The 24,899-nt window shown below is 43.6% G+C and overlaps 1 protein-coding gene across 2 annotated transcripts; it reads left to right on the top strand.

The window, feature by feature from the left end:
• Window positions 1–368: 368 nt before the first annotated feature.
• Window positions 369–18,662, top strand: ABHD4 (abhydrolase domain containing 4, N-acyl phospholipase B). Of its 2 annotated transcripts, none has more exons than XM_066342376.1 (7): window positions 369–504; window positions 3,714–3,802; window positions 5,013–5,385; window positions 5,537–5,691; window positions 7,089–7,200; window positions 11,048–11,234; window positions 17,162–18,662. In XM_066342376.1, the coding sequence occupies exons 1-7, from the start codon at window positions 443–445 to the stop codon at window positions 17,249–17,251; spliced, it is 1,068 nt and encodes a 355-aa protein (XP_066198473.1). In that variant the 5' UTR covers window positions 369–442; the 3' UTR covers window positions 17,252–18,662. The 2 variants fall into 2 exon arrangements, with proteins under 2 accessions (XP_066198473.1, XP_066198474.1); XM_066342377.1 differs by having other exon boundaries at window positions 488–617.
• The last annotated feature ends 6,237 nt before the right edge of the window (window positions 18,663–24,899 follow it).

Below are 24,899 nucleotides of genomic sequence, written 5' to 3' on the forward strand. Positions count from 1 at the left end.
GTGATCTACAGTGGTGTGATCTCCACAAACATCATGAGATCTGATTAGAAAGAACACCAGGGGAAAAGTTCAGAGGGGAGGAAGCTATATACAGGGAAGCCCAAAAAGTGTGCGTGAGTCTGCAGGGGTAGTTCTGTCACTTTCTTTTTATGAGAGCAAGCAGAACTGGTGGAGCTCCCGTGAGGGACTCGGTCGTTCCAGTACGAACACGGGACCGCTCACTGTCTCCCGAATGTCTGGCCAGAGAGTTCACTGTCCTATTCTGCTAAACCGCAGAGACCGCTCGGCTGGCACACCTGTCCTTGTCCTGTGGTTAATTAACCTCACGGAGGTTAATGGCCAGTTTGTTTCGGCCCCGCCTCCCGGCCGGGCGCACTGACCACGCCCCACTTGGTTATCCGACCCTTTTCTGGGTCAGCTGGTGCTGGCGTCAGGCGGAGGGATGGGCTGGCTCGGCTCGACCCGGCAGGGCTTGTTTACTATGGCTGATGATCTGGAGCAGCAGTGAGTTAATCCTGTCTCTTTCTCTCTCTCTCTGTCTCTCTCTGGGCCATGATCCTGGGACTGTCTGTGGCTGTGGAACACTTGTAGACACCTTCTCGCCTTTCCTGTTTCAGGTCGGCCTCATGGGAGGGCTGGGGGCTGCGTTTGCTTGCTTTGCTTTTGCCCAGAAGAGGCGGTGGCAGAGCAGGGGGAGCGATGGGAGCTAAGTTTGCCTGCAGCTCAGAGATTCGGACTTTCCAAGTCAGTCTTCGCGATCGCTCCTTGTTCTCCCCTACCGCTGTGCACTGGGAGTAGGTCCAGTGGGAACGTGGGACACCCCCCCCCCCCCAAGCACGCCCGTGGGTCGCGGTTGCGGGGATAGCAGCCAGGTCTGCTCGTCGAGACTTACCGCTGGATAGAAGTCGAACGTGGAAAGAGCCTCGTTTTGCCGGGCAAGGAGAGGGCACGGGAAGAGGAGAGAGGCCTCTATCGCCCTGGGATTAGTCCAGTTGTAGTCATGAATGGGCTTGCAAGCTCTTTTTAGCTCTCACCCACCAAGACACTTTGAAGCTTGCGATTCTAGTTGATAATGTTTTAAACCATCATAATATCTTTTATGCTGTGGTCTCAAAATTAGAGCTTTGGGGATTCGTTACCACTGCCACCTGTAGACGGTTTGACTAGCCGTTTGCAGGCTGGTAGGAGCCAGGAAAAGTTGCTTCCAGAAGAATGACTCAGCTCCCAGCCAAGCCTTTCTTTCACCAGAACCGGGCCTTTTGTGGGGGTCCCTCGTTCCCCCTTTTCATGGTTGCAGAACAGGCAGTTTGCAAAACGAATTAACTTTCTGACATGACAATAATATCCTGTGCTTGAAGGAAATGCCCAGGAGAATGTTGCTTTCTAAGATGACTTTTCCAAGAGGAAATGTACAATAGCTACAATGACTTAGTTGGAAGCAATATTAGAGCTGGTTAAGACGCAGGTAGTTCAGCTCCTTTTTACAAATGATGAAGCCAGTAGCCATTGAAATTAGGAGACTTGTGCGAGATCATGGAGGTCCAGGACAGGATTCTGAATCAGCACAGAACCCCTTCTGCTTTACCCCCATCAGGATAAAAATGCTCTAGGAGGAAGGGACCACCATGATCCGCCTAAGTTCATGGCTAATTGGCTTCTCTGCCCTTTGGCCAAATCCCCTTATCCCCACTAGTATTGAGTAGATAATGTGTCAGGCACTATTTCCAGTGCTGTACCTATAATATTTTTGGTGAAGAAGAGAGGCAAAGTAAAGCTCCCAAATATCTGCTGAGCAGCCCATAGTGCTGTTCCATGGAACATTTCTCCTGAGTGCTGCAATATGTTTTGACTTGTCACAGTCTCTATGATGTGGAAAGTTTGTCTCTTAACAGTAACAAAATTCTGTGGTTTAGTTGCACATGCTATAAGCTTACAAGGAATTCCAGTGGAGAATTTAAAAGGTTCTGAGTCTCCATAGAATTTGATTGACTAAAAACTCTCATCTGGCTCTAATGTCATTGATATACTACTCTCAGATTTAACCTCAGTATTTATTTCAAACCCCAAACAGTCACTGAAAATTGCTACTTGCAAAACAGCTTATGATTTAGCTGGCGGGGGGATGATTATTGGGAATTTCTCTTGTGTTAGACATAGTTCTATGTGTTTTAGGTGCTTTAACTCATTTATTCTTTACAACAACCCTTTGAGGTAGATACTATTATTACCTCCCTTTTAAAGGTGAGGAAATTTTGACACAGAAGGGCCAAAGTCACACTGCTGGTAAGTGGCAGTGCCAAGATTAGAACTCTGGCTTTCTGCCTTTATATCACATCTCCTTTCAGAAAACAAGAGACCAGTGTGAAAATTATGTTCTGTAAGTGTTCGTCTATGGCCTTGAAAAGCTGAGAAGAGGTACAGAGAAACCTGGATTTGAAATCTGGGTCTATAGTTCTGCTTTTTTTAACTAGCTGTGTGACATCTTTGGGCATCAGTTTGCTCATCTGTAAAATAAAGACGCTGGGCTAGATGATTTCTAAGGAACCATACTAATCTAAAGCTCTGTGCTTCAAGTGACGTACCAGGATGCCCAGTGTGTGCTAAGGGAGTTTGGCAGTGGTTCCTTTCATTCTCTCACAGAATGCCCGTGTGACTACTTCGATGTTCTCAGGCCCTTCCTATAGCTGGTGAGGTCCATCCTACAATCCTCTTTACCCAGGCAGTTCAAGAAAAGAGAAATATCATATGGGATGAAAAAGGAATCATAAAAATTCATTTGTTGAGCACCTAATTTGTCCCAGGCACCTTACAGGTCTCCTTACATATCTAAAAGCTCAAAAACAGGTTGTTAATAAGGTCAAAGCCATTCTGCTCATGAATGATAACACTGTGACTCAGATCCAAGGGTTTTTACTGTTATTATTATTCTTCTAAAACTGGTGCTTTCAAATTCTGCTCTGCGATGACTTAAAGTCCTAGGAGAATAAAGGAGAAAGCAGAATAGATTATTTATCTGTTGTATTGCCTTGCATGGGAGGTGAGGACAGTGTGAGGTTTCTACTTACTTTACAATCCGGGAAACAAGGCCAGAGGCGACCTATGTCCTGTCAGTGATTCATAGCAGGACTGGAGCCTAGGCCTCCCACCTCCTGCTCCCTGCCTATCCTGTCTTGTTTCTCAAGGATTGCGTGAGAACCCAGCTGGGTACTGACAGTGCTCTGTACTTCCAGGGGCTTGGAAGAGGGCACACACAAACCCCAGTGCCCTGCCAGAAGGGCAGGTGGCATGGAAATTTGCCCTACTCTAAAGGAACATTTAGTTCTGGGGATAGCAAAAGATAACTGAAACATTAGTTGACAGTTGGATCCCCCCCCCCCATAATCTTCTGGAAAATTATGAAAACCATTGACAAAGTGGATTGTAAAGCTCAAATGAAATAAATATGAAAGTGCTTTGTAAACTGTAAAGTGCTGTGCACATGGTATTCTGAGTATCTTTGAAACAAAGGTCACATTGTTAATAGCCATTTACCAGGAAAGCCTAACAGTCTATCAGGTAGCAAGGGAATTGCTGACAGCCATAGTGGGAGGTCTCCTGAGCCTGGAAAACACCCTGTACCCTGATAACCCTTTTGTAACTGTTTGCAAGGCTGAGGGCAACAACGTTTCCTTTCCAATGTTGCCAATGAGCATCTCTGTGTCTCCTTGTCCCAGGCCTCAAGGCTGGCTCAGTAGCTGGCTGCCAGCTTGGCGCCCCACTTCAATGTCTCAGTTGAAGAATGTGGAAGCCAGGATCCTCCAGTGTAAGTAAAAGAGACAGCTGTGCCACCTCCCTCAGGAGGCCTAAGGAAGATACAGGATCTTCCCAGAGCCTGGTGCACTGTGTGCACTGACTCCTGATTACCAATGCTTGGGAGGGGGAAGAAGGATGATTGTTGACCTAAGGGAAGAGATTTATACAGAGGACAGAACATAGCATGCTACTGGTTCTTCAGCATTTCCTTCCGTATACATCATGCTCCTGCCACAGCCCACAACACCTCTAACCCTATACCAACTATTAGCACACAACACACACAAGTATACACATCCTCTCCTTCCATTCTTCCTTCTCCACCTACTCCTCCTCTTCCTCTCTTCATGTCTGTTCTTCCAAACACACAAGCACATCATAGATTTACCAACTACCTACCCAAAGACCAGCAAGCAGTCCTATATTCACCAATATTACTATGCCCCCCCCCACACACACACACACTTCTCTGGCTTAAGACAAGAGTTTGAGATTCTCACAGACCAGATCTCATGGGCAATGTTATATTGGGGCAGGGCACCCCATGAACATCAGCAGCCACTGGCTCAAACAAAGCCCTTGGGCCACAACTCCCCATATTTCTCATCTGCTCTTACCCACTCTGTACTATTTCCGCAGCCATGGCCTGAGTAAGTGCAGTGGAAGAAGAGCCACAGCTTTTAAGCTTTTGTCCAAGATCCAGGTGACTTCCCCAAGCAGCTCTGTCATGTAATTGCCTTCACACCAGCAGAACAAGCACTGCCTACCTTGGTCTGTCTCAGAGCAATAAGCCTATGACTCAGTTCAGACCCATCACCCCCTCCACCTAGCTCAACTCCAGTTAGAAGCTGCCCTCCATTATACTTTTAGAGAGGACACTGCTGTCCATCTGTTAAGCCCAAAACACACACAGGTGCAAGAGCAGTGGATGCAGGAGCTCTGAGGTTAGTGGGGTCACTGACACCCTGGGCCCAAAGGAAGACAGGCAGACAGCCTCGAGAAATAAGATGCCTGCTCTTATAACCAACAGACTAGATGGTAACAAATTGTACTTGGAGTTGAACTCTTAAGGTGTATGGTGAGAGGTTTATCAAAGGAAAGAGGTAAAGGAGGTCAGGAAGGGTTTGGAAATGGAGGAACAGAGCTGAGTGGATAGTCCAGGCAAAATGACGATGCTATCAGAAAAATACTTACTGCTCTGTCCTGAATCCCCTCCCCAGGTCTCCAGAACAAGTTCCTGGCCCGATATGTGTCTCTCCCAAACCAGAACAAGATCTGGACTGTGACTGTGAACCCCGAGCTCAAGGACCGCACGCCCTTGGTGATGGTGCACGGCTTCGGCGGTGGTGTGGGCCTCTGGATCCTCAACATGGATTCGCTGAGTGCCCGCCGCACACTGCACACCTTCGATCTGCTTGGCTTTGGGCGAAGCTCCAGGCCAACATTCCCAAGGGACCCAGAAGGGGCTGAGAATGAGTTTGTCACCTCAATAGAGACGTGGAGGGAGACCATGGGCATCCCCAGTATGATCCTCCTGGGGCACAGTTTGGGAGGATTTCTTGCCACGTCTTACTCCATCAAGTATCCTGAAAGGTAAGGAGGACCCACCCTCTTGGTCATTACCTAACTCCTTGCCTTGGCGGGAACCTTCCAGTATTAGTTTCCAATAGTTCTCTTCTTTCTGGGTGATTCAAGGGCTATGGTATCTCCAAGCAAATACAACATCTCCTTTGTCCTCCTGTAGAGTTAAACACCTCATCCTAGTGGACCCATGGGGCTTTCCCCTCCGACCGACTGACCCCAGTGAGATCCGTGCACCCCCAACCTGGGTCAAGGCTGTGGCCTCTGTTCTAGGGCGTTCCAATCCACTGGCTGTTCTTCGAGTAGCTGGGCCCTGGGGTGAGTAGTCTACGGACAAAGAAACTACCTCCTCAAACCACAGCTGTCAGGGCTTCTAGACTCCTGTTATCCAGCTTGTTCTTGAAAATCGGGAATGAGCCTAGCATTGTTATTTAAAGCTATTAATCTGGACCAGATCTCTTTGTCTGCAGTTTCAAAAGGTTCTTTTATTCCTCTATCTGCATAGATAAAGCTTTCCTATGCAATGGACAGATGGAGCAGAACTGCTATTCTGTGCCTTGGTTAGAGCCCCAGATGTGACCGTTAGGTGACTTCAGCTGCTGAATCCTCATGCTCTCTGTGTGAGTTTCTGGCAACTTGTTGGCAGTCCAGCACAGTAACCAGCACTGGCTCCCACCTCTGCAACTCACTCAGCCCCTGCATCAGGGAGTGGTCAGAACAAAAGCCTCCACCACAATCCCCAGCGTCAGGCAAGACATCCGAAACCATGCCCTGCTTCAGTGTGACATCACATCTTCACCATTTAGTAGCTGTCAGCAAATCTTGTGGCTGAAGGGAGGGAAGGAGTTTGGGGGGAGCCAGCCAGAGTAAGTAAAATCAGTAGTATTAGGTTTCTGACTCCAGGCCAACATCACTCTAGCTTTCTGGGAGCTTTTTACTCTGATGAAGTGAAAAGCGGATGCCCTTTACAGAAAAGGTTGGTAACTCTCTATCTTACACTAATGGCTTATATATACATAGTAACATTCAATAGCCAATTACTGTGAGTTAATTGCTAACGGCTAAATAAGAGTTGTCTCTCTAGGCCCTTCATGAGAAACAGAATGGCTATAGATAAAGAGAAAAATGAGCATTTGAGAAGAAGGTAGGAATTTAGAAGCCCAGCTCTCACCAGTTTCCCCATTTTTAGACTTGTGTCTGGCTGGGTTCCTACATGAGCATCAAAGCTGATGTGGTGGCACATGGCTGGTAGCCATGGAGGAAGATCAGGGCCCAGAGCATCCTGGCTTTGCCTCCCTCTCCTCTGCCACTTGCTTCTCACATGCAGATAGAAGACCAGGAGAGAGAGAGAGAGAGAGAGGTGTAGGGGTCAGAAGTTGACCAGTAGGCCCAGTTTTAAAGATTGTTTTGGGTGCCCTACTGCTTGTTCATGAACTATATAAAGAAGGTGAAGAGAACAGATTACTCTAAAACTGTGCCCTGAGTCTGAGATGCCAGGGTTCAGTTTGACTCTCCATTCGTATTATGTTACAGGCCTGAACATGAGCAGGCTCTTGGGAGGTGGTCTAGTTTATTCACAACCTTGAGATTAAAAAGCCATAAGGGTGTCAGGAATAGAAGGAATAATGTTAGTGAACATTGTTTAAACATGCAGAGGCAGGAGTCTTTCCGCACAACTCAAACTGGCCAGTCTATGGTCTTCTGTTTCCTCCCAGGGCCTGGCCTGGTGCAGCGATTCCGACCAGATTTCAAGCGCAAGTTTGCAGACTTCTTTGATGATGATACTATAGCGGAGTATATCTACCACTGCAATGCGCAAAACCCCAGGTGAGAGCAACTCCCCGAGCCAGCTCCGGGGGAATGGGTTTGGAGGTAAAATTCCTGCTACTGTAACACAGCAGAGCTGTCCCAGATCATCCTATGCTCATTCCTCTTCCACAGAGATTTCTTTCAGTGAGGGAAGCAGGGGCACAGTAGGCTTGATTATTTCCAGAGATTTCCCCAGGGGTAGGCCCAGAGGGATGGAGAAGATAACAGATTAATTGAAATTGCCACCATCTCTAGAGGTGACCCTTACTCTTCTGTGGAGATAGGCAGTTAGTTATGCTAACAGGCAAGAATCTGGAAAACATTTGCAAAAATACTTTTTTAACTAAAAAAAATATGATACAAACATGTTTTCTTTGTTTTGTTTTTTAAATTTTAGTGAGGGCAGGGAGGTAGAGACAGATTCCCTCACGCACCCAACCAGGAGCCACCCGGCAAGCCCACCAGGGGGTGATGCTCTGCCCATCTGGGGCCCTTTCTTTGTTGCAACTACAGCCATTTTTTAGCACCTGAGGTAGAGGCCATGGAGCCATCCTTAGTGCTGGAGCCAACTCACTCCAATTGAGCCATGACTGCAGGAGGGGAGAAGAAGAGAGAGTGAAAAAGAGAAGCGGGGGGGGGGGGGTGGAGAAGCAGATGGGTGCCTCTCCTGTGTGCCCTGACCGGGAATCGAACCCGGGACATCCACATGCCGGGCCTACGCTCTACCGCTGAGCCAACCAACCCAGGTCAAACATGGTATTTAAAATTACAGCGGTACCTTGAGATAAGAGCAGACCAACATATGAATTTTTAAGATATGAGCTGTGACTCGGTCCGTATTTTTGTTCAAAATCCGAGCGAAATTCCGAGATACGAGTCGTGATTCAGGAAGCTGCCACAGTTTTAGTTTTGTTTAAAGTAAAGAAAATGCAATTTTAGTTTACATTTAAAGAAAGTGCAGTTTTAGTTGACATGTCTACAGTGCCTGCATCTCTTCCTCCCTCCCTCCTCCTCTGCCATTCACCTCCATTAGCTGCACTCATTTTTCTCCACGGTAAGAATACAGTACTAACACTTTTTTCTTTTACTTCATATATTTTGTTATGCATTGGTAAAGTATATATGTGTGTTTCTTAATTAAAAACATGTCTTTTTTCATAATTTAGGATGGTTTGGGGATGTTTCACAGGGCTGGAATGGATTAAATCTATTTCAGTTATTTTAAATGGGAGAAATTTGTTTGATATACGAGTTGACTGACTTACGAGCTCGGTTACAGAACGAATTAAACTCATATCTCAAGGTACCACTGTAAAGGCAAAAAGAAAACCAGAAATAACTTCCTGTCCCAGACCTATAATCCCCAAATTTCTTTGTTGTTGCCAGTCTGAGATATCACGTGACAGCTTCAGAGACCATCCTTGCACATCTTCCTCTACATGCACATGACTGTATCTATTGAATACATTTTTACAAATAGAATTGCTGATTGAAAAAGTATGCACTTTAAGATTTAATTATGTGCACATTGTACTATTGTTGGGATAGAATTTTTTCCAAATTGGTTGGAGATTTCTGGGTATGCCCAGAACCTTGAGAGGTCCATATCTATGACTACTCACTCAGCAGGCCCCATCAGCCTGCTGATCTGCAGTCTTGGCAGCTGACAGCAAGGGCAGAGTCAGGAAGGTAATCTTCCCCTCCGGCCATGCTGTGTGAGTGGCTGATACCAGGAGGCTGCTTTGGTGTCACCTCCTCTGTGAGAGGCTCACCCCAAGCTGCTAGGAGGCATCTCAGGGGAGCCACAGTCACTGGGAGCAGTGGTACTGTCCCACCACATTCCAAGCCTGTCCAGGTCATTGTTGTGAGCCAGAGCTGTGTAGAAGAAGGGGATTTGCATTCCAGCAGTACCATCTGAGCATTGCCTCCAACCCAGACAGCTTTCAGGCAGCGTGGGAACTGTCCATCAACATTCCTCATGAGCTCAGCTCATTGAAGGGCCCCGCTTATGCAGCAGTATAGAAACTCAGCTCAACAGTCAAATCAGGGAGCCCCCTGCTTTCTGCTCTCTACCCCTCCTCCAGCCCCCACTGGGCTCAGTGCCAGTCTCATACGCACTTGAGGCCTCTCACGCACAATCCTAGCCCTTTCCTCAGAATGTTCCCCAGTTTCAGACCTAGTTCTGTATAATGAATGGCCTCCCAATCTGAGCCACGGAATATATAATAATGGGACTCATTCATGTCCTGGAAGAAGCAGAGATGACATCAGTGATAATCAGTTCCCTCCCCCCAAATACTATCACTCAATTTTATAACCCCCTGAGGGTTTCTGAGTTGTAACCCTGAGAAGTTCAAGTTAACTTACTATTGAAAAACATAAAATTTGGCCAAATAAAAATATGGGGGGCGGGGGGAATACAGTACCTACTTTGTTTCACCTAAACTTTAGGGCTTTGTATATATTTTTATTTTCCTCACAATAACCTAATGAAGTGGATATAGTTCTTCTCCAGTGTGTAAATGAGAAAACTCTGGTGTGTTCTAGTGACATGACTTAGTAAGGGAGGATTGCCAGGGCTTGAAGTCATGTCTCTGACTTCAGAGTCCGTGATTTTTCCACTACGCTGCATTGTCCTAAGGAAGAACTGAGTGTGGTGGTCTGTGCAGAACTCAGGCTCCCCTTCATCCCCAGGTTGCCAAGGAGACTGGCTGAGCCTGGCAGAAGGCAGTCTCCTGAACTTCCTCTGCGTTCCAAAAAGCTTCAGGCCAGCCCAGAAAGCCACTTCCATCTCAGCCCTGCAGACCCCTCATGATACAGCCTCAATTAGTTCTACCTAAGGAAATAAATGACCAGGGAGCAAAGTAGATTTCGATTGGTCATCATTGCTTCTCACATAACACAAACTGCTGCTCTCCCAGGTCTACACAAAACTGATGTTTTATTCCAGTCTCCTCAGGAAACCCTTTGTACTACCGCAGTACTCGCGCTCTGCAGATTCCACCTCAGATGAATGGTTAGACCTTCTCCCTCCACTCCCATCAGGCTGTGTCCCTAATCTGTGGTCTCATAGCACTCCACCACCCTTTCATAACTGTTCGGAAATGTGAAGTTAAGTAATCATGTAATTCATTATTTAGTGCCTGAAGAGTGAGTTGAAATGGGAGCTCCAGATCAGCAGGTGCTGCATCTGTCTTATTCATATATTCTCAGCATAGGGCATGACACATAAATATTTGTTGAATAAACTTTTTTCCCATTGATTTGAGAGAGAGTAAGGGAGAGAGAGGGGGGAAGAGAGAGAGCAAAAGAGAAGCATCAATTCATTATTCCACCTAGTTGTGCACCCATTGATTGCTTCTCATATGTGCCCTGACCAGGGTTTGAACTAGTGACCTCAGGGTCGCCAGTCCCCTTGGGATTGAGCCAGTGGCCCCAGGATTGAGCTGGTGACCTTAGGATCTAGATAGCAAGCAACCCCAGGGTCTAGCCAGAGACCCCAGGATGAAGCTGGAGGACCCTAGGATCAAACTGGCGACCTCAGCGCTCAGGGCAACGCTCCATCTACTGCGCCACTGGCCAGGGCTTGTTGAATAAATATTAATCCATTGCATTCTTGGATAATACTCAGTGCCGTGGGGGTTTTCACGAGTGTGTCCCTCTAACTCTGTTTTGTGTTAGGAAACCTCTAGAGATTTAGTCTATCTCCTAATCTTACCAATATTTAATGAGTTTCAAACCCAGGGTTTTAGAGGAATACCAAGATGATGAAGATACTGCCTCAGCCTCTAAAGAGACCAACAAGTTAACATGTAATCCTATAGGTTTTTTTGTACTAACTGCCTCACCCTGTTTTGCTTCTTAGTGGTGAGACGGCCTTCAAAGCCATGATGGAGTCCTTTGGCTGGGCCCGGCGCCCCATGTTAGAGCGAATTCACTTGATTCGGAAAGATGTGCCCATCACCATGATTTATGGGGCCAACACTTGGATAGACACCAGCACAGGGAAAAAGGTGAAGCTGCAGCGGCCAGATTCCTATGTCCGAGACCTGGTATGTTGGTTACCCAAGGAGCAGGATGGAGGTGGAAAAGCTGAGCACTGAATGCCCACCCATGTTGATGACTCAGTATGGATGAGCACTCAGGGTGGAGAGGGGTGATGGAAGAATCAGTGGAGAAAAGAAGGATGAACTGATTGAGATGGGACAGTGGGCTTGAAATTGTTGGTTCTTTGTCATTTCATAATTAAGGGGCCTATTACTTCTGTGTAGCCCAGTTCAGCTAAAAGCAAGGTTTTTATCCAGTAGCCAGGCACAGACATCATGGTGCCACTCCAGCCTCCCTGTAATTCCCACTCAAAACCAGAGCTGTGAGGAGTAGAGCGTATAGGAAGGCTGACATGAAGCCTTTTTTTTTAATTAATTTTTTATTAATTTATTGTGTTTATATAGATTCTAGTGTCTCCCCAAATACATCCTCCCCTCCCCCGTGTTCCTCAGTACATCCCTCCCTATCCTCCTCCCTGTAAAGCCCTTCTACCTTCCCTCCAGGATTTACTTTTCTGCTCTAATCCCATCCTATCTGCCTATCATCCCCTTTCCCTCTGTCCGCTTTCCTTCTGGATCCTTTGATCCCGCCTCTGTCTCTGTTCCGCTCCTCAGTTCATATTGCTCATCGGATTCCTCACATGAGTGAGGTCATATGATATTTTTCTTTCTCTGCCTGGCTTATTTCATTTAACATAATAGTTTCCAGGGCCATCCATGTTGTCGCAAAAAATAATATTTCCTTTTTCGTGGCCACGTAGTATTCCATTGTGTATATGTACCACAGTTTATTAATCCATTTGTCCACTGACGGGCATTGGACTATTTCCAGATCTTGGCTATTGTAAACAATGCTGCCATATACATGGGGGTGCATTTCTCCTTTTGACTCGGTGATGTGGTGGTGCTCTTGGGATATATTCCCAAAAATGGGATGGCTGAGTCAAAAGGCATTTCGATTTTTAATTTTTTGAGCAGTCTCCATACAGTTTGCTACAGTGGCTGCACCAGTCTGCATTCCCACCAGCAGTGCAGAAGGGTTCCCTTTTCTCCACATCCTCGCCAGCACTTTTTCTGTATTGTTTTGTTGATAAGCGCCATTCTGACTGGTGTAAGGTAATATCTCATTGTGGTTTTAATTTGCATTTCTCTAATGATTAGTGATGTTCAGTATTTATTCATCTGCCTATTGGCCATCTGTATGTCTCATTGGAGAAGTGTCTATTCATTTCTTTTGCCCATTTTTTGATTGGATTGTTTATCTTTCTGGTGTTGAGTTTTAGAAGTTCTTTATAAATTTTGGTTATTAACCCCTTATCAGTCGTATTGTCAAATATGTTCTCCTATTGTGTGGTTTATCTTTTTATTCTATTCTTATTGTTTTTAGCTGTGCAAAAGCTTTTTAGTTTGATGCGGTCCATTTTGTTTATCCTGTCTTTTATTTCCCTTGCCCATGGAGATACATCAGCAAATATATTACTGTAAGTGATGTCGGAGAGCTTATTGCCTATGTTTTCCTCTAGGATGCTTATGGTTTCATGGCTTACATTTATGTCTTTTATCCATCTTGAGTTTATTTTTGTGAATGGTGTAAGTTGGTGGTCTAGTTTCATTTTTTTGCAGGTAGCTGTCCAATTTTCCGAACACCATTTGTTAAAAGAGACTGTCTTTACTCCATTGTATGCTATTACCACCCTTGTCAAATATTGTTCATAAAGGTGTGGGCTTATTTCTGGGTTCTGGGTTCTGTTCCATTGATCTATATGCCTGTTCTTATGCCAGTACCAAGCTGTTATGAGTACAATGGCCTTGTAGTATGACTTGATATCCAAAAGTATGATACCACCCACTTTATTCTTCTTTTTCATGATTGCTGAGTTTATTCATGTTCTTTTTTGGTTCCATATGAATTTTTGGAATATTTGTTCTATATCTTTGAAGTATGTCCTTAATATTTTAATAGAAATTACTTTGAATTTATAAATTGCTTTGGGTAATATAGACATTTTAATGATGTTTATTCTTCCTAGCCATGAACATGGTATATACTTCCACTTGTTTGTATCTTCCTTGATTTCTTTTATCAATGTTTTATAATTTTCTGAGTACAAGTCTTTAACCTCCTTGGTTAAATTTACTCCTAGGTATATTAATTTTTTTTGTTGCAATAGTGAAGGGGATTGTTTTCTTAATTTCTCTTTCAGACAGTTCATTGTTGGTGTATAAAAATGTCTCTGACTTCTGAGTATTAATTTTATATCCTGACACCTTGCTGAATTTTTTTTATCAGGTCTAGTAGTTTTTTGACTGAGACTTTAGGGTTTTCTATGTACAGTATCATATCATCAGCAAATAATAATAGTTTTATTTCTTCTTTTTCAATTTGAATGCCTTTTCTTTCTTCTTCTTGTCTGATTGCTGTGGCTAGGACTTCCAGAACTATATTGAATAAGAGTGGTGAAAGGGGGCACCCCTGCCTTGTTCCTGATCTTAAGGGGATTGCTTTTAACTTTTGCCCATTGAGTATAATGTTGACTGTGGATTTGTCATAGATGGCCTTTATCATGTTGAGGTATGTTCCCTGTAGTCCCACTTTGCTGAGAGTTTTGATCATAAATGGGTGCTAGATTTTATCAAATGCTTTTTCTGCATCTATTGATATTATCATGTAGTTTTTGTCCTTCCTTTTGTTTATGTGATGAATCACATTGATTGATTTGCGAATATTGTACCAGCCTTGCCTCCCCAGAATAAATCCCACTTGATCATGATGTATGATTTTTTTTTCATGTATTGCTAAATCCGGTTTGCTAATATTTTGTTGAAAATTTTAGTATCTAAATTCATCAGGAATATTGGCCTATAGTTTTCTTTCTTTGTGTTGTCTTTGCCTGGTTTTGGAATCAGAATTATGCTCGCCTCATAAAAGGAGCTTGGAAGTTTTCCTTCCTCTTGAATTTTTTTAAAAATAGCTTGAGAAGGATAGGAGTTAGTTCTTCTTTGAATGTTTGGTAGAATTCACTTGTGAAGCCATCAGGCCCAGGACTTTTCTTTTTTGGGAATTTTTTGATAACTGTTTCAATCTCATTTGTTGTAATTGGTCTCTTTAGGTTTTCTGATTCTTCCAGATTGATTTTTGAAAGATTATATGTTTCAAGGAATTTGTCTATTTCACCTAGGTTGTCTAATTTTTTGGCGTACAGTCCTTCATAGTATATTCTTACAATCCTTTGTATTTCTGTTGTATCTGTTGTTACTTCTCCACTCTCATTTCTAATTTTATTTATCTGAGTCCTTTCTCTTTTTTTCTTGGTGAGTCTGGCTAAGGGTTCATCGATCTTGTTTACTTTTTCAAAGAACCAGCTCTGGTTTCATTGATCCTCTGTATTGTTTTCTTAGTCTCTATGTCATTTATTTCCACTCTGATCTTTATAATTCCTTCCTTATACTTCCTCTAGGCTTTACTTGCTGTTCTTTTTCTAGTTCTTTTAGTTGCAGGATTAAGTTGTTTTATTTGAGCTTTTTATAGCTTCTTAAGTTATGCCTGTAATGCCATGAACTTCCCTCTCAGGACTGCTTTTGCTGTGTCCCACAGATTTGGAGTTGTTGTATGCTCATTTTCATTTGTTTCAAGGAAATTTTTTATTTCTTCCTTGATCTCATTGTTGACCCAGTCATTGTTTGATAAAATGCTGTTTAGTTTCCAAGTGTTTGAGTGTTTTGCAGTTTTTCTATTGTAGTTGATTTCTAGTTTCATACCATTGTGGTCAGAGAAGATGCTTGATATGGTTTCAATCTTCCTGAATTTGTTGAGACTCGTTTTATGCCCTAAATGTGGTCTATCCTAGAGAATGTACCATGCGCACTTGAAAAGAATATATATGCTGCTGCTTTAGGGTAAAAGGTTCTGAAGATATCTATTAAATCCAGTTGATCTAGTGTGTCCCTTAATTCTGCTGTTTCTTTGTTAATTTTCTTTCTTGAGGATCTATCCATTGGTGTTAGTGGAGTATTCAAATCCCCTACTATTATACTATTGCTGTTGATTTCTCCCTTTATGTCCATCAAAATCTGCTTTATATATTTAGGTGCCCCTATATTAGGTGCATAGATATTTATAATGGTTATCTCTTCCTGTTGGATTGCTCCTTTTATCATTATGTTAGTGACCTGCTTTATCCCTTACTTAGTCTTTGTGTTAAAGTCCATTTTGTCAGATATAAGTATTGCTACCTCAGCTTTTTTTTTTTTTTCATTTCCATTTGCATGAAATATTTTTTTCCATCCTTTTATTTTCAGTCTATGTGTATCTTTTGTTTTGAGGTGGGTCTCCTGTAGACAGCATATGTACAGGTCCTGTTTTCTTATCCATTCAGCTACCCTATGTCTTTTGATTGGAGCGTTTAATCCATTTAAATTTAAGGTTATTGTTAATATGTAGTTGTTTATTGCCATTTTTTCTTTAAATCTATATTCCTCTTTTACTGTGTGTGTGTGTGTGTGTGTATATATATATATATATATATATATTTTTTTTTTTTTTTTTTTTTTTTTTTTTTTTCCTGCTCTATTCTGTCTACAGCAGGCTCCTTAACATTTCTTTCAGCATTGGTTTGGTTGTGATGAATTCCTTGAGTTTTGGGGGGGGTTTTGTCTGGGAAGCTTTTTATTTCTTCTTCAATTTTAAACAATAGTCTTGCTGGATAAAGAAGTCTTAATTGTAGGTTCTTGTTCTGCATTACTTTGAATATTTCTTGCCAATCCCTTCTGGCCTCAAGTGTTTCTGTTAAGAAGTCAGATGTCATCCTTATGGATGTTCTTTTGTAGGTGATTAACTGTTTTTCTCTTACAGCTTTTAATATTCTTTCTTTATCTCTTAGCTTTGGTATTTTGATTATGATGTGTCTTGGTGTGGGTCTCTTTGGGTTCTTTTTTAATGGGATTCTCTCTGCTTCCTGAACTTGTTTGACTCTTTCCTGTATCAATTTAGGGAAATTTTCATCTATAATTTCTTCAAAGAGCTTCTCTAGTCTTTGTTCTTTCTCTTCTTCTTCAGGAAACACTATTATGTGGAAATTGTTTCTCTTCATGTTGTCACAGAGCTCTCTTAGGGTTTCCTTGGACTTTTTGATTCTCTTTTCTTTTTGCTTATCTGCTTCCATGTTTTCACTTATCTTGTCCTCTAAGTCACTGATTTGATCCTCTGCTTCATCCAGCCTGCTTTTAATTCCTTCTATAGTGTATCTTCATTTCTGATATTGTGTTTGTCATTTCTGTCTGGTTCTTCTTTATGATTTCGTGTCCTTTTTGATGCTTACCATTTATTTATCGAGGTGTTCATTAAGTCCATCCTTTGTAGCTTTGAGATCCTTAAGCATCCTAACAATTATTATTTTATACTCTGCATCTGGTAATTTGATTACTTCTGATTCGTCCAGGACTTTTTCTGAGGACTTATCTTGTTGAAGCTTATGACTTATGCTTCTCTGCCTACCCTTTATTCTCTGTATGACTTATAGGCTTCTTCCAGTTGTGATCTCCTTACCTAGTAGAGCCGCTTTGAAGTCTTCTAGGCTGACATGAAGCCTTGCCACTACACTTCTGCTTTTCCTTTTTCTTACCCCCCTCAACCCTCATTTGCTAATGAGTGTGCTTAATGAGGTTGGCTGCCTAGTTGGTGAAATGAGTAGATCAGTGGTGAGACTAGCAACAAAGTAAGATACAATGAGTGGCCACGGGCAAAGGAGAATGAGATACTGAGAGTCAATGGCTCATACAGGAGAGTGCCAAGACCTGGGTAGAAAAGTAGACCAATGGTTCTGGTGCTCATGGGTGATGGGCAAGCAGATCTAAAGGAAAAGAAATGCTTTGACAGCTTTCCAGTACCTGGAATAATGGGCTTTCCCACCCCTGGTGCATTCCTTTCCCCACAGGAGATCGAGGGTGCTTCACACCATGTCTACGCAGACCAGCCACACATCTTCAATGCCATGGTGGAAGAGATCTGTGACTCGGTGGATTGAGCGGCTCTCACTAGAGGAAGCGGGGAAAGCCAGAGAGTCGCTCTCACCTCCCTGTCTGCTTACTCACCCCCCTGTCCTTTTCTCACCAACTAACATGTGCCAGCCAGTCAGTCTGGGGCTGTTCCCAAGGCAGGAACATAGTGAAGAGCTCTCCTGACCTTATGCTAAGGGGTGGAGGCAGAGCAACAAAGAGGCCTTGAGCTCCCCACCCCAGGGAAGAACTTAAAAGGTAACTTAGTGCCACCCCATTCTCTCCATGCCAAGTGTTACCTAGATAGTGGTTGTGAAGGGCCTGCCCTGAACCACGTTCCCTCCCTGCGAAAGGGAGGGTGGCCTCTCCTCCCCTGAACAAAGTAGAAGCTCCCAGTCATTCCCAGCTCTGGAACATTTCCAGGGCTAGGTTCCACACGAGAGCATCTTCCTCCTCCGTTACCCCCTTGCCCCTGTCTCATGCCAGCATCCAGGGTCTGGTTTGAACTAGTTCCCAATTGGTTACCAAGAGTAGGTCCTGGTGCTCCCGTGTTCTTCAGAGTTCCTCCTGCGACCTGAGAGGTCATATCTAAAATCCTCATTACTGAACGAGGAACTGGACAGGGCAGGACATGGCTGGCCCATGGTGACACAGCTCTGTTCCTGGAAAGCTCAGGCTAGCACGCAGGTCTACTGACACCCAGTGCTCATTGCAGACTCCATGTGCAAAGGTTTGAGGCAGGCGCCATTGCCATGGGGTAACTGGCCAAGGATAAACCCATTCCAGCCCCATTGCGCAGGGGTGCTGTTGTCCTGCCCTGTGTCTCAGCCCTGGCTGACTAAACCAGGAACAACTCAAGTGCTTCTTTCCCTCTGCCCTCTTACTCCCAACAGGGAGGCCTCTGGACCTCCCTCTGTGCCTTGGGCCCTGAAGCCCCACCTGTAGTACAGAGCAAAGGTGGCCCCTGCTGGAGAGAGAAGGAAAAGGCCCTTCAACCCAGGGCTGTGCTGGATTCCCATGATCTGGCAAGATTTTTCTTCCTATCCCCAGAGCTGAGGCCACCCATGGCCCCTGCCCATGGTCCAGTGGGGACCCTCATGCCAGCAGTTTCCTGTCCTCATCAGCCACAGGATGGTTTTCACTGCCTGGCCCTCCATCCCTGCCATCTGTCCTCTGTGGTGTCCAGTTCTTCCTGCTCAATCCACCTGTCACCCTGTCCCAGGAACTGGTTCCAGGTGCTCCTCTGAGGTTCTGGGCATTAGGCTGGGCCTGGCCCCAGAACTAGGGCAGCTCCTGCCTGCTCCTTCACTTTTGTAAAGGACCAAACTCTGGGGAATACAACCCTTTCACCAGAATAGTATTAACTCACTATGCTTTGTACTGCTGGTCTAGCTCCCCTGGGCTCCTTTTCTACATTAATAAAGAAATGAGTAAAAACTGCTGGTGGTGATGATATTTAATATTGTTCCAACAGAAGTGCCAGGCATGCTGATGAGTTCACAATAGCCATGTGATGTCTGAGTCAGAAGGGGGCCCTGAGGGGTAACCACTTACACCTTTCCTTCTGCCATTTAGTGTAGCATTTGCCCCCTAGACCCAGATTGGCAGGAGCCATTTCAGCCAACCTTCTCAGAGGATGGATGAGGATGTGGATGGGCCAAACCCTAACTCAGGAGGAGGGTTAAACAGAGCTGGGTGTTCCCTGCTGCTCAGTAAATAGCCATCTGAGGTGCGTTCCATATGGACCTTCATCTGCGCTGTGCCCTATAACCTGTTATCCTAACTCCTACTCATCCCCTTAAATATTCCTTATGCAAAGAAGCCTGTCTCTGACCCACACAGACTGGACCTGGGCCCCTCTTCTGTGTCTCCCTGGTGCAATCAACTGTCCCTTTTATAAAACTCATAAACGTGTAGGCATTTGTTCCATGCCTGTCTTTCCTCCCTAGATCATAAGCTACTTAAGAACAAGGCACACATCTGGCACCTAATTCAATAAATGTTTCTTTTTACTGAGCCAAGATAGTGAGATATGCCAAGTGGCCAAATCATTACCAACAGTGCCCCACTGTATGCTGGCTGACCCCAGCCCGGCCCAGAATTCCACAGCTCTAAGTGGCACATCATACTATATATGTCATGCATGATTAATGAGTGAATGAATGTATGAATGGAACTCTGGGGTATAATTATAGAGCTCTGCTCCATCCCAAGACCCTGTGTCTTCTCTGTGACCAAAAATTGCCTGATGGCCAACCCAGCCCTTTGGAGGAGAGGCAGCCATGTATTTAGCTTACCGTGTGCCAAGCACTAATGCTGCAATAGTGAACAAAAGTGGTCCCTGCCTCCCTGGAAAATTACATTCTACATGGAACGGCAGACTTTATCAAATTATTATGTAGATCAATATAAAATTGCCATTGAAAAGGGCTGCCCATGAAAGGTGAGAAAAGCCTCCCTCAGAGGTAATGATAGCTGAGCCTGAAGGAAGTGCAAAGTGAGGAGATGGAGTATTTGGAGAAAACCTCGAGCCCCAAAGGCCTATTAACAGGGTTAATAGCTGTGAGATGAGGCTGGGCAGGGGGTGGAAACCCGCTCATGCAGACCCTCTGGCCATGAAAAGAATATTGTGTTCATCCTAAAAGCAATGGAAAAAAATAACTAGACTGAGTGTCAGGTGAGGTGGGGAGTTGTGATAATCCAATTTCAGATTTGAAATGACCACTCTGGCTACTCTGTGGAGTACAGATTGGAGATAGAGAAGTCCCTGCAGGAGAACTTTGAGGCTACTGCAGTGGTCTAGGCCAGAGATGTGGTAGCTTAGACTTGGCCAGTGGCTAGTGGACATGCAGAGGAGAAAGATGCAAGAAATGTTTAGGAGATAAAGTCAGAAGAATTTGTCAACACTAAGTGATGCTACCACCCCCTTGGGAAACAGGCTAAGTAAAGCAGTAGTCACCAAACCTGCTCACATAATACAACAGCTTCGGTATTTTTTTAAAGTATAGATTCCTGGGTTGTATTCCCCAGAATTTGGTCCAGTAAGTCTGGATGGAGTCTGACCATGATGTCTGCATTTAAACACACTCCCGCCTGACCTGTGGTGACGTAGTGGATAAAGCATCGACCTGGAAATGCTGAGGTTGCTGGTTCGAAACCCTGGGCTTGCCTGGTCAAGGCACATATGGGAGCTGATGCTTCCAGCTCCTCCCCCCTGTCTCTCTCTCTGTCTCTCTGTCTCTCTCTCTCTCCCTCTCTCCTCTCTAAAATGAATAAATAAAATAAAATTAAAATTAAAAAAAAATTCATTAAAAAAAATTTTTTTAATAAAAAATAAACACACTCCCTAAGATATTCCAATGTCCCCTGTGTGCAGACACTGGCCTAGGGGACCCTGTGTCTCTAACACTTGACCCAGAAGGCCCTGGTGTGAAGAAGCAGGGCCTATGGCTCTGAAAGTTCATCTTGCTCCAAAACCACTTTGTGAGGCTACACCACATGCTGATCTGATTTTCCTAACACAACACCAACACATTCTTCAGGAGCAGGTGCAAGAAGGGTCTGAAGGCCACCCAAAGTGTCCTCTTTATACTACTAGACCTATACACATGAATGTACACACACACACACATTCATCTGAATGGAGGATTCCTAACATTCCCAGGCCAGGACTAAGAAATCACAATGAACATTCCACCCAATCAGCACCTTTCCTGGTATGTTGTAGAATTTATGGTAATAGTTTAGACTGTAAGTTTGGATTTTTCAGAGGACTAACAATTTACAAGGAGAGATCCCACAGATAGACATAAAAAAAACAGTGACTAACCCATGATGAGGGAGGTCTTTTGCTGTTCAGTAGCTAGCAGAAAATATGCTAAATCTAACTTCCTCCTTGGGATAGACACCAAAATGTGTGTGCTAAAAATGCAATCTGGTGTAATTGTCCAAAGGGTAATGAAATCTTGGCAAATACTTCTCTCCACTCTGACATATCACCCTATAAGCCTACAACTGCAGGTACAGTTCACGACCAACTAGAAAGTAATCCCATTGACTAATAACAAACACAATGTCCAATGAATAGTGCAAAACATCTCTTTCCTCATCATGTGACCCTTCAATTCATACAGAGCCCTTCTTGTATGGGGTCTTGACTCTTTGTCTAGACTCCCTTCCTCTTCTCCCCTCCCCTAAGGTACTGGTGTCTTGCAGAAGCAAGTGAAACAATTGAGATTTTTTTGAGAATCAATCACAAACCCATCCAGGTGAAAGAGCTCAAGACAAACCATCTCTTCACTTGCTAATATTAACTGTTTTTCATAGCATAAGTTCAGCATGATTATTCTAGTAAAGTCTTTCTCTTTATCCTACTAAATGTCACTCTTCACTAGGGCTGAGAAGGAAAGCTAGTCACAGCCCCACACTTTTGCAAGAATAACACATTTCTAGACAGAATACTAAGGGGGTTCATTTTTGCCAACAGATGTACAGAGCCCTCTCCCAACCCAGGAAGATAAGACTCCATTCTCTGGTTGATGACTCTGTAAAGGACTGGGAGGAGCCTTCTGCAAACTAGGCCTTGCTAACCAGTAGGTGCTCTTTCCTTGAGTGTATTCTGAGCCCTGGTGTAGAATTTGTTATAATTCGGCAACTTTCTTTTTTAGTTAATACAATGAAAACCAATTCTACAACCAGAAGTAACCTGAGACATACTAGTTACGGAAGAGGACTCTGAAGGGCTTGGGGTTGCAGATGACATTTTCATCTCCTAAATTTGACTGAAAAAGAACATGAGGCTGAACCCTTAATAACTACTATGGTGTCTAAGAACAGAATTTAGGGGAGGACTTGTGACTTATAACAGAAGATTTACAGCCCTCTGATAAATTATGAGGTGACTAACAGAGAAAATGGGCATCATGTACTTTCTGAAATTTTCAAGGAAAAAGAAAAGTGTCCAAATAAAACTGCAAAACCATGTATTATAGCAATGGTTTCTTACACAGGTCTGCAGACTGGAGCTGGTCCACTAAAAAGTGCTTCTGGTCTTCGATATAATAAATCACACTTTTTTCAATATTTTTAAATTCTGAAGTTATGCCCTTTCTAATGTTTGCAGGATTAAACTATTGTTATTTTCTGAATAAATGCTGATAGTCTAAGATTGCTTGACTGTTGAGAGGAAATGTTATTTCTTGTTGCCTATCGTATCAATTGCACAGAATTTTCTCTGAAATTTTAGTTAATGTTAATAAAATCTAAAGCCTGGGAAGTTCTACATTACAGAAGACCAGAATAGAAAAGGAACTTGAATTTTATCACGAGATAGAATGATGTGAAACTCATGACTAGAGGATGACTGTGGGAAGATTACATTGTTTGGAGGAAGCTGATCTAATTAAAGTTTCTGTAGTCATGTAAATGTGAAAAAAGAAATCACAAAACTAAAAATGGAAAGAAGCGTGTGGATGGAAATGAAAGAAGAATCGAACAGGAAAATAAAACCTGGCAAGAGTAAAGAATAGATGGTAAGATAAACAGAGTCAGTGGGCGATACTTTTTTTTTTTAATTAAGTGAGAGGCAGGGAGGCACAGAGGCAGATTCCTGCATGTACCCACTGGTATCCACCAGGCAAGCCCCCTACCGGGCAATGCTCTGCCCATCTGGAGCCATTGCTCCATTGCTCAGCACCTAAGGCAAGGCCATGGAGCCATCCCCAGTGTCCAGAGACAACTTGCTTGAACCAATTGAGCCTTGGCTGCAGGAGGGGGAAAGAGAGAGACAGATAGCAAGGGGAAAGAGTGGAGAAGCAGATAGTCAATTCTCCTGTGTACCCTGACTGGGAATCAAATCCAGAATATCCACACACCAGGCCGACGTTCTACTGCTGAGCCAACCAGCCAGGGCCAGGTGATACTTAATTCAGATTGCAAAACTGATCCAAGGCAGATTACAGTAGTGGCAGAGGTCCCAACATCATGACTCCTCCTGCTGAGAGCAGAGAATGCAGTAAATTCTTTCCCTACTGACAATTTTCATTTACTACCATATATTGTAGAAGAAAGATTGTCAGAACTAAGTTTTATAAAATTCAGGAAGTCAGATTTCAAGATGTTCCAAGGAAAATTACCTAAGGGGCTCAAAAGGGACAGTGAGTTCTCAAATGTGAAATTTCAATACTTTTGTCCCAAAGTATACTGCTGAGGAAGAAAAGAGGCTTCAACAATCAGAAAACAGCTACCAGATATCTTCTGAGGACATCAAACAATGGACAGAGATAAATGTCAAGTCTCTTACATTAAAAAATGAACTGAACAAGTAAAGCAAGGACAGTTCATGTGAAAACATTAAGCCTACATGAAGGTTTTGTGGACTAAAAGTTCAGATTGAAGCAGAAAAGAATGAAGCTGCCAAAAAAAAAAAAAGAACTAATGCAATGCTAGGTTTTATTCCCTGCATTGGTAAGAGACTGTGTTTTCACTGTACCCTGATCGTAGTGGAGGTTCTAGTCTAAGAACATTTTGCTTTTTTTTTTTAAACAAAACATTTTTATTGTAGAAAATTAAGAAAAAAAGAACTTCTAACAAACCATCCATAATTACACTACCCAGAAAAACATTAAATATTTTTAATATTTATGTATGTATTCTGGAAATATATATATATACATACATTATATACACACACATGCATTATTATATATAAATATATATTTATCAGAATGAAAACATGTTGACAAAGTGCTTTATAAAATTTTTTTGGATGATGTCAGAGTAATGGCAGCATGAGAGATACTTTTTATCTCTCCCCTTGAAAGTTCAACAAATTGAACAATTATAACACAACAAAGGAACCCCAGCTGGGCTCACAGGCAATCCTGAAAGATCTGCTCACTGAATGAACTAAAGGTAGGAAAGGTTGAGAAGGAGAGGGGAAGATAAAATGAACTCAGGGTAGACTCCAGAGAAAGGAGAGCCCAAACTGCCTGGATTTTTGCCTGCAGGTTCTCCAGAGAGGAGGGAAGCTCAGACTGTCTGAGTTTGGTTGGCAGGAGGTCTAGAGAGGGGAGAAACCCAGAGTGACTGGGTCTTCTGCCAGGAAGAGGGATGAAATTGAGGGGCAGAAGGGGAGATACTAAACCAAAGTGGCAACAGAACAAGGGGTCATGCCAGTGTTCCCACAGTCTGCCTGCAAACTTTCCTTGGTGCAGAGACAGAGAAAACCAAAGTGCAGTCCCCCAACCTCCCAGATCCCTCCTCTGTCTCCTCGCAGAGTACAGAGAGTAGCAGTGACAGATTCCATAGCTAACTCTCCAAAGATACCTTCTCCTCTGAGGAACAAAGCTGCTCCACGGCTGGTCCCCTGGCCTGTTGAAATGTGGGGAAGAACACCTATAGGCCTGAGATTGCCATTGCTAAAGTTGTAATACCCTCACAACATGCCTCAGCCACCAACATGACTGCAGCCCCGGCCACATCACTGCAACAACAACATCATAGCAGAGGACAGCCTAGGAATTTCACAGAGCTAAAACTTGTAATACAGTGCCAAAAACTGGAAAAAGAACAGAACAACCCCTCAAAACTGAAATCTTTCTTGCTTTTTCTTTCTTTTGTTTTTTTAAACTCTATTTTCTTTAATTTTTATATTTTTATTTTTTGTGGATGTTTTGT

This window comes from Saccopteryx leptura, chromosome 6 (assembly GCF_036850995.1).
Source record: "Saccopteryx leptura isolate mSacLep1 chromosome 6, mSacLep1_pri_phased_curated, whole genome shotgun sequence".
In the NCBI taxonomy this organism is placed as follows: Eukaryota; Metazoa; Chordata; class Mammalia; order Chiroptera; family Emballonuridae; genus Saccopteryx; species Saccopteryx leptura.